The sequence below is a fragment of the Neltuma alba genome, unplaced genomic scaffold, assembly GCF_004799145.2.
Source record: "Neltuma alba isolate B1F8T4 unplaced genomic scaffold, ASM479914v2 tig00003408_pilon, whole genome shotgun sequence".
Classification (NCBI taxonomy): Eukaryota; Viridiplantae; Streptophyta; class Magnoliopsida; order Fabales; family Fabaceae; genus Neltuma; species Neltuma alba.
In genome coordinates this window covers 1,424-10,458 of record NW_021633273.1, presented here as the reverse complement: position 1 = coordinate 10,458, position 9,035 = coordinate 1,424, and the positions used below count along the sequence as shown (strand labels likewise).

The following is a 9,035-nucleotide window of genomic DNA, read 5'->3' as shown; positions in this document are numbered from 1 at the left end:
AACCGTTAGGGAGCAAAACGGGACTCGAGCCGATTGGATCTGAGCCGAGTCTTTGATCAAGCTCAGCTCCTTCTTTAGTAGTTTTATGTATATTTTGTTTTTCATAAAACCGTGTTTGACTATAAATCGATTTCCTAAATTGTGCTCTTTATTCTACTTTCAAGAATGATAACCAGTGCATGCTAAAATACCACATTATATTTGACAAAAAAATTCATAATAAAATCAAATGACATATTCGCGTGAAGATATATTGCCTGCGTTTTTCAATTTGACAAGTAAAAATAGAAGTGGGACGCAGTCATATTCCAAGAATCAATTAAATTACGGCGGTACTAGTAGATTTTAATAAGCTGAGGTGGCCTTACCTGAATTACTGAAATGGTAATTTAATGATGAGATATTTCTCAGAAACGAGAATTTTAACTAGCCATTTGTTTTTAGTTGGACATTTTCTTTGACGGTACTTTTGGCTTGGTCGTGACTGGTGAGAATCTCATCCCAGTGTTGCTCAAAAGCAAAAAAGTTCAACAGTTGAGGAGGGCCCACGTCCACATTCGAGGAATTTATAAAATTCCAATTTAATTAATATCCTTTTTTTATAAAGCAATTGTAATTATTAATTAATATTATATTGAGTCTTTAATATAAAAACTAGTTTAATATTCAATTTAGTCATAAATATAAGATTTTAATTTATTTTATTTTTCTTATTTAATCTATTTTTCTCAAAGTAGTTCTTACAGCAGTTACATATATTAAAAATTTTATCAAATAGTAATTTTAGTTAATACATATAATTAGCAAAAGTATTGTAAAAAAATAACACTTATTAATTATAAACAACTAACTTAATAAATTTTTTAATCTCTTTAAATTATTTAATTATCTCTTACACTATTAACATCACAGTATCTAAAATGTGTGGAAAAGGTTGGGCGAGGGGGCCGCCCGCCTTATTAATTATGGGAAGAAAAGCTTGGTTAACACAAACACGGGCTTGAAAATGGGAGCGACGACTTCGGTTGTTTGCTTTCATACCATGTTTGGCTTAGCATTGGGTGATTAATTAAGTGAGTCGGTTATTGCAGATATACTATCCCATCCCTTATTATATAGCCTTTTTAACTAAATTAGATGGTCTAAAAAAACAGTTAAAATTAGTTAAAAATAATTAATGTGTAACGAATATAGTTTTTTTCTTTAAATATACCTTTATATATAAATAGATAAATATAATAAAGTAATAGTGAGATAAATAAAAAAGAAAATATATTTAATATATTAAATTAGAGGTAAAACAGATAATATTACATTAAATGTTCAGAAAAATTTAAAAATAATCTTATAAAAAAAGACAAACCTATTTAAAAAATTAAATCTTAAAATAAAAAAACGAGAGTATAATAGATGGAAAGGAAACTTGATTTTAGTCCATACGGCTATGAGCGTGGATCCGCGAGCTCATTTGATTTTTCTAAAATTGTTTTTTTTTTTTCAGAGAATTGGATTGAAAGTTTCAAACGGGTCATCCGTCATTGGATGAGCCAAGGCTTGGGAAACCAAACATGAATTGATTGATTGGTCAAAGCTAAATTTATTATCGCATCCATTTTCTCCGGGAACTGAGAAAAGAAGTATAGGGGTCAGTATTATCTAATTACAACACCCGGCGAGTCAATTTCATTAAGGGCATGTTTGTGCGGAATGCTTCCAAGCACTCCGCATAAATTGGAATCACGTTCACTTATTTTACCCTCCTCTAAACTTATTTATAAAACATTTTAAACATATTTTGTATAAATAAAAAAATCTTAAAATATAAGATTTTTTTTTAACTTTCCACCTGTTTATATATATACTTTTCAGAAAAATAACTATTTAAAAACTGCTTAAAAATTTAATGAGGTAATTTATAAAAAGAATTAAGAAATTTTTTTCTGCCTTATAAATAAGAGGGAATTATAATCAAGTGTCACATAAGAGAAATAATTACCAAAAGGTTCTAATAACAACCTCAACAATATATAATGACAACTCCTATAATAAGAATGACAACTTCTAAAACTTATTTTTTTAATTGTTTTTTTTGTTTGGGATCTCATTATAATTTTTCTTATAAATAAAATCAAAAGAGTGTTTGGTAAATTACATCCAAAAGCTGTTTTAAAGTCTCCAATCTCTATAATGACTCTGCATCGTGGCGCCCTCAGTAAATGTGTATGTAATTGGTCTTATATTAGATGATCACCTTTCATTTCTGCACTGGTTTTGGCCATCACCACCACAATGGTTCCCTCTCACGTGTTTCAGACATCCATTTATTTTTCCAGTGGTTGGTTGGTTGGTTGGTTCATGAATTTAACAAGTTAATCCTTGATCTGGTCGAATCTTCTTCACGCACAGCAATTTAAATTTAAAATGTACCCAATTGATGTCCACGCGTTTGAAACAGTTGTCAACATTTTCATGGCATGAGCATGATCGCAGATCATAAATTAAACAAATTAAAATGCTGCCGACTTTGATGTTCAACACTGGGGGGCTGTGTGGCTGATGAAACATGAGCCTGTAAATTTAAGAGTGCTAGCCTTCTTCTTCATTTTATTCCCTCTTCCTCCTGCGCCCTATTTTTATTTCCTGGTTCTTCTTCTCTTTCAACCTTATTCATGTTTTTATATCTCTGGATCCATATTTTCGTGGCAAAGATGAAGGTCATATATGATCGCCATTTATTGAACCAGCCAACCCAGTTTGCTTTATCAGGCTTGTCCAGTTCAACCTCCGCTGACTACTATCCCAACAATTTACTTTATTTACTGGTTTTGGCACGGGTTTCAATTAAATCGCAAGCTTGTTCAATTGGTCGAATTAGCTCATTTGGTCTAATTATGGCAACATTGACGATTAGATATATTTTCCATTTATAAATAATGTGATTGCCTGTAAATTTATATTTTGTACCCTTCCGGTTTTTAATATAGAACCCAATTATTGAGTTGGTTTTGGTCATAAATATAATATTTATTTATCATATTTATCAGTTTTTTCTAAATTACCCCTATAGATACTCCCTCAACTATAATCAAGTAGAAAAGAGAGATGATGTATTAAAAAAGATGATTATGGTATTTTAGGAAAAATGTGTCACTTTTCTTATAATTAACTAACTTACCTAACTTTTTTAATTTAATCAAATTAGTTAAATTGGTCTTATATTAAGGATCGGAGAAGTATCAAGGAATTTTTTTTGCCCATGTGTTGGTGATCATCTACTCCTTATATTATCATAGACGATAATAAATTAATAAAAAAACACATGAAAAGAGTTTGAAGTAACGCATAATATGAAAGATCTTTGTTAAATGTTGATCACAACAAGAAGCAGATTCAGCTTAGATTATAGATGGTTTATTTTTAAAAATTATTTTTATATTAATTTCTACAGGGAAAAATCCTGTATTTTTTCCATTAAAAAAGATATCCTTTTTGTCTTACCTGAACCGGTATTTATTACCATAGAAACTATTTAAAATATAAAAATTAAATTAGATTAAATCTAAATGATTCAAAATCAATTTAAATATAGTAAATAGTTGAGAATGATGACGATGAGGATCGCACTTCATGCTCAGAGCGTGGAATGTGATTCCGAGGAGTGACTCGTCAAAGGATGTCACCAGATAATGTCACGTGTCAGTACAGTAGTGGGTAGACGACCTAGCTAAGGTTCGGCTGCTCCGTGGACGAGGGGGTTCAAGTGCCAAAAAAGTAAAACTCCCAAGTCTTTAAGGCCAAAAAAAAAAAAGGGGCAGAACGCCAGAGACAAAGGATAGCCATCTCGCTCCAATCAGTTCAGACTCGCTAGGGTTTCTTCTATTCCGAGCTCGATTCTCTCCCGGCTTTCGCCCGATCGTTTTGTTTTCTGACTAGATTAAGTCTTGCGCAATTCTTCATGGAGGTAAAAATTTCGAGACCCCCCCCCCCCAATCCGTTTGCCATGGTTTGTTTGTTTGGTTGCTGGGAAAAACCTTCACCAAACGGAAGGATTTTTGGGCACCTGTGATGGCTGCCACCACTATTAGCCCTTTGTATGCTGGGTTACTGGTTGTCATCCGACCATCATATTCTACTGATTGACCTTGCTGAGGATATATGTTACGCTGATCAATTTCTCTTACTTTTCTATCCTTTTCACGGTTTTTTACTATGCTATTTCACTGATCGTAGATGCTCTCTATTTGTGAATATATAATTCTTCATGTTAGTGAAAACAATTATTTGTGCTTCACTGTGTTCATTTTAGGCTTTATAATGTAGTTGATTTTGTTACTTTCAGTAGTTGGAAGATTGACTTGTTCGTTCCTGACTCAATCGGGTCCCGTTGAAGTGATAATTTGATTTTGTGTTATTTTCGTTTGGTTTGAATTCTATATGTTATAGACTAGTCTGCTGCTTCTTTCATAATTCTTATTTAATCAATCCATTCGACGGCATGTCTTGATTTATTGCAACTTGCTTGGATATCAAACTTGCCTCTATATATCTCTCAAAGCTGATATATTTCAGGGTCCGGGATTGGAAGAGAATAAGAAGTCTGAAGCGCATTTGACTTCTGCTGCAGCCTTCGTGGAGGGTGGAATCCAGGATGCTTGTGATGATGCTTGTAGTATATGTCTCGAAGCATTTCATGACAGCGATCCTTCAACAGTATGCTTATTTAGAGTTTTATGCTTTAGTTTTCTTGGCCGTTAGTATATTCCAACCTTTTGAACAAGCTGCTCTCCCTCTTCCTGCAGGTGACAAGTTGCAAACATGAGTTTCATCTTCAGTGCATTCTAGAATGGTAGCGCTATGTGGCTTTATCTTTGTTCGGCTTTGAGCCAGTTTTAGCGATTATTAATTATTAGTTGTAGTGCAGTATTGGACAGTATTAATTTTGGCGGAAGATTCATTCGCGGTTATTGCAGTTGAGTGTAGCCTTCATAGCTGCTGCAATATAACTTGGAGACCAATTTGATCTCCTTAAGTTACAATTTTGTATGGAGTTTTACTTTCTTCTGCACTTCGTTATACGGTAAAGGCTACCTGATAAAGTTTTGTTTGATCAAGTTACTGACTGGACTGAGGGAAATGGGTTTCTATGAGTATCTACTGAAAAGTGAATGAGGCTTATTTTCTAGAACATTAGGACACAAATAGTTAAAACATAAAAACTGGTCATCGCTAGTCAAAACATGCACTTCTTAAAGAACTAGCGCTAACAAATTACAGGGCTATAATGTGTTTCCGTAAGGCATTAGTGGCCCCTATTAATGCCCTGAGCTTGTAACTCAAAGTTCTTGTAGTTTGACTGAGGTACCATGCTGGGGAAAAAAAAAACTATTTTAGTCATAACTGACCACGACCTAGATCTTCAATAAATTAAGTTCACATCCCCTTTGTTTATGGTTCAATATATGTACATTTTCTCAATACTCAGTTACTGTTTCCAAAGTATATGAGGGATAATAGGATCTTGTACATTGCATTTCTAAATTGAAAAATATCTTCAAATCCAATAGACATAGTTGGACAACTCCCCTTGGCACTTTCAAATTCAACCTGGATAGTGCCTTTTCTAACTGCACGAGTGAGGCTGGTGTAGGTATCTCTGTTGGTGACTGGTTGTGTGGTTCTGGATAGCTGTACTTGTGTAGCTTGTATGGATTTTGTTCTTTTTTGGCTGAAGCTGCCACACTTTAAAAGGAATCAGAATTGGTTAAATCCGTGAGTTTTGATCCAGTGGCTTTTGAATCTGATAATTTAGATCCGATTTCTTCTTTCAATCGCATGAGTACTGTGAAGAGTGGGATTTTGCTGCCATCATTCAGGACAGATGCTTTCTTCTTAATCCCCTGGAGGCTAGGAAGAGATTATAACTTGGACTAACAGGCATTAAAACTTGCTGCAGAAGATTAGTTAAAGCTGCCATCAGGAAGATGTTCTCCTTTGTTTTGGTGTCTTTACCCCTCACCTGGCTACTATTTTAACCCTGATAATCCTTTTACAAGCGAGGGGCAGGATGTGTCGGAGTACAGCTATTGACTACAGCACTTATGTCTATGAGTTCCTTTTGTTTTATAAGTACTATTCAGGCCAATATAACTAATAATAATTACTGTTAATTAAACATCTTCGAGGAAGAGTCTCATTGTAGGAACGATTGTGTTCTGAAATATTTGGCTATATTGAGGAGATATGATCTGAACTTACGTTTATGCTTATCTTCTAGGTGTCAACGAAGCTCTCAGTGCCCCATGTGCTGGCAACCTATCAGTCTCAAAGATCCTACAAGGTTTTCTTTATGCCCATTGTATTCTTCGCTCTGTTTTGATATTCTTGCCATTATTTCTTTTCATTGTTAATGTGCCTTTTCTTCTGTGTTCGCAGTCAGGAATTACTTGAAGCGGTGGAAAGAGAGAGGAACATTAGGTTGAATCCGCCTAGAAATGCCACAATATTTCATCATCCAGCTCTGGGTGATTTCGAGTTGCAACATGTTTGTAGTCTGCTTATGCTAGTTTGAAACCATCACTTTAGGTTTTTTTATTATGGGTTATTTAAGATTTATTTCTCATGCAGCTGCCCGTTGGTGCAAATGATGCTGATCTTGAAGAGCGTATCATACAGCACTTAGCTGCTGCTGCTGCAATGGGACGGGCTCGTCATATTGCTAGAAGGGAAGGTCAGAGAAACAGGTCATCAGCTCAAGGTCGGCCACATTTTTTGGTATTTTCAGCCCATCCCAATTCACCTCCCATGGCTCCTGCCTCTCCAACCCATGGGGCAGATGGTGAACCAGCTTCAGCGATCACTGTTGCTACTTTATCTCCAACTCCTGCCACTGGGGAAGAGTCTTCACGGTCAACTTCTGTTCCTCTTGTTCAAGCAGACCATATCTCTGCTTCAGGATCAGGATCTACTGTTCTTGCTGCTGATAACCAGGGATCTTCTTACAACAGTAGGTAATTATCATTCTTCATTTGTTTCTGGATAATTTTCATGTTGATGAGTTCAAAACCAGAAGTAAGCCTAGTTTATTGCACAGAATCTGAATGAACCACACTATTTTTATGTTGTGAATAGTATGGTTTGTTTTAGATTTTATATTTGTTATTTATCAGACAATAATGCAGCTATAATAATCTTGACTGTTTTATCCCAAAACTATTTATAGGAGATCACCTAGCCAGTCTTCTCCTAGCAGTCAGGACAGAGCAGGGCCATCAGAATTCCAATCATTTTCGGAATCTTTGAAGTCTAGACTAAATGCAGTTTCAACGAGGTAGTATAGAAGTGATTAGTCTATGTTGCATGCATGTGTAATGGAAATGAAGAGTTGTCCCTTGGTTTCTTAGGTTTGGATATTACTTATCACCCTTTATTTGCAGATACAAAGAGTCGATATCCAGGAGCACCAGAGGATGGAAGGAGAGATGGTTCTCTCGCAACAGCTCTATGCCTGATGCGGGATCTGAAGGTAGACAAGAGGCTAATGCAGGGATTGCAACTGTGTCACGCCTGATGGAACGACTTGATACCAGAGACAGCAATAGAAATGATAGCAATCCTGCCCAAAGTCATTTAGAAGGTGGTTCGGTTGCTGAACCAAATGACCGACATATTTCAAATGCTGAAGGCGAAAGCCTGTCGACAGATAATAACACAAAAGCATCCTTTGCGGCAGGTTCTAGTTCAAATTAAGCATTGAGCATAATTTGCTTCAATTCTAAGCTTTGCTGTGGCTGAAAGGTGAAATACTTGTGTGATTTGAAGCTTCTTTCGTTCTTTTTATGCAAAGGTTCCTATGTGTCTTGTTTAGCATGGAAACACATTGTATGATCTGGTTACTAATCCTCATTATTTTTTATGGTATCAGGTAGAAATAGATTGTCCTTTGCTGGATATGAAATTCTGTGAATGTGGTGTGTTGCCTTTTGGCTGGTGCAAGCCAGGCAAGTGATAATCCATTTTCCTCGCTGAAGGTGTCAGTGCTTGCCATATTTGGAATAAAGAACCTAGAAAAGATAGAAACTGGTTTAGAAATTAGGAAACTATATATGGTTGTATATTCGCCATGTAAACCTGTAGATATTTCTCACAGTACCCGACATGAAGTACTGTGCTTCTGCTAGTGATGGATTCGCTGTTTTCCAACCTTGGGGGCATGGAGTCTTTTGCTGAGAATTCTGTTACTTTCATGTGAATGTTATTAAATGCAATTCTATTTGGACAGCTTGCGATTGCCAGTGTCTTCTGTTGTCATCACCTGTCCTCCAATGTGAATAGTCATCGCAGATATGCAAAATGTTCTTGGAAATTCAAACCATAACGGATTTGGGCATGCAGCAGTCAAATTTAGTTTTCACAATTGCATGAAACGCAGGCTTATGATAGCTAATCATTCTTCTCAAGTATGCTACCCGCAGGATTAATTAATGACGTGAGATTTTGATGGGCTTTTGCTGTGGGATATTGAATACTTGAATTTTTGTTATCTAGCGAACCGTGATTTAGTATTGTGGAGAAAAGTCCATCACAGACAGTAATAAAGCTGATACCGTGTTTTTTCCAATAACTTCACTGTCGGGACCATAGGCCCTTGGTTTCTTCCTCTTTTGGGGTGGGTGAGCTGTTAAAAATTACTCCTATGGTGCGAGGCTTAGTTTATACCGTAAATTATACTATAAAATTAGTCTTATTAGAATAAAAGAGCACTACGTTAAAAAGCACGCATTTTTTTTTCCCGTAATGGGCGCACACCTCCTATTCAATCGGGTAGTTCAAACGCACAACCTCGTGGTACTAGGAATGAGACAATGCCCCACGAGCAGCTGAGCCGAAGGCTCGTCCAATTTCTTTATCGATTGAATCTGCCCATTTCGATGCCCTTTAAGTGTGGGTCAATTAACATGCTTCTAATATAATAACCCTAATCCCACAATAATTTACTTACTTCTCGCATGGTTATTATTATCTTTCATCATTCTGGT

At 35.8% G+C, this 9,035-nt stretch overlaps 1 protein-coding gene across 1 annotated transcript; it reads left to right on the top strand.

Annotated features, from left to right (window-relative positions):
• The first annotated feature begins 3,798 nt into the window (after positions 1–3,798).
• Positions 3,799–8,275, top strand: LOC114741516 (E3 ubiquitin-protein ligase RHF2A). The gene is made up of 9 exons (XM_028929799.1): positions 3,799–3,961; positions 4,570–4,710; positions 4,800–4,846; positions 6,275–6,337; positions 6,433–6,541; positions 6,625–7,007; positions 7,220–7,327; positions 7,434–7,794; positions 7,922–8,275. Exons 1-8 carry the CDS (start codon positions 3,956–3,958, stop codon positions 7,744–7,746), a joined length of 1,170 nt encoding a protein of 389 aa, XP_028785632.1. The 5' UTR covers positions 3,799–3,955; the 3' UTR covers positions 7,747–7,794; positions 7,922–8,275.
• Positions 8,276–9,035: the final 760 nt, after the last annotated feature.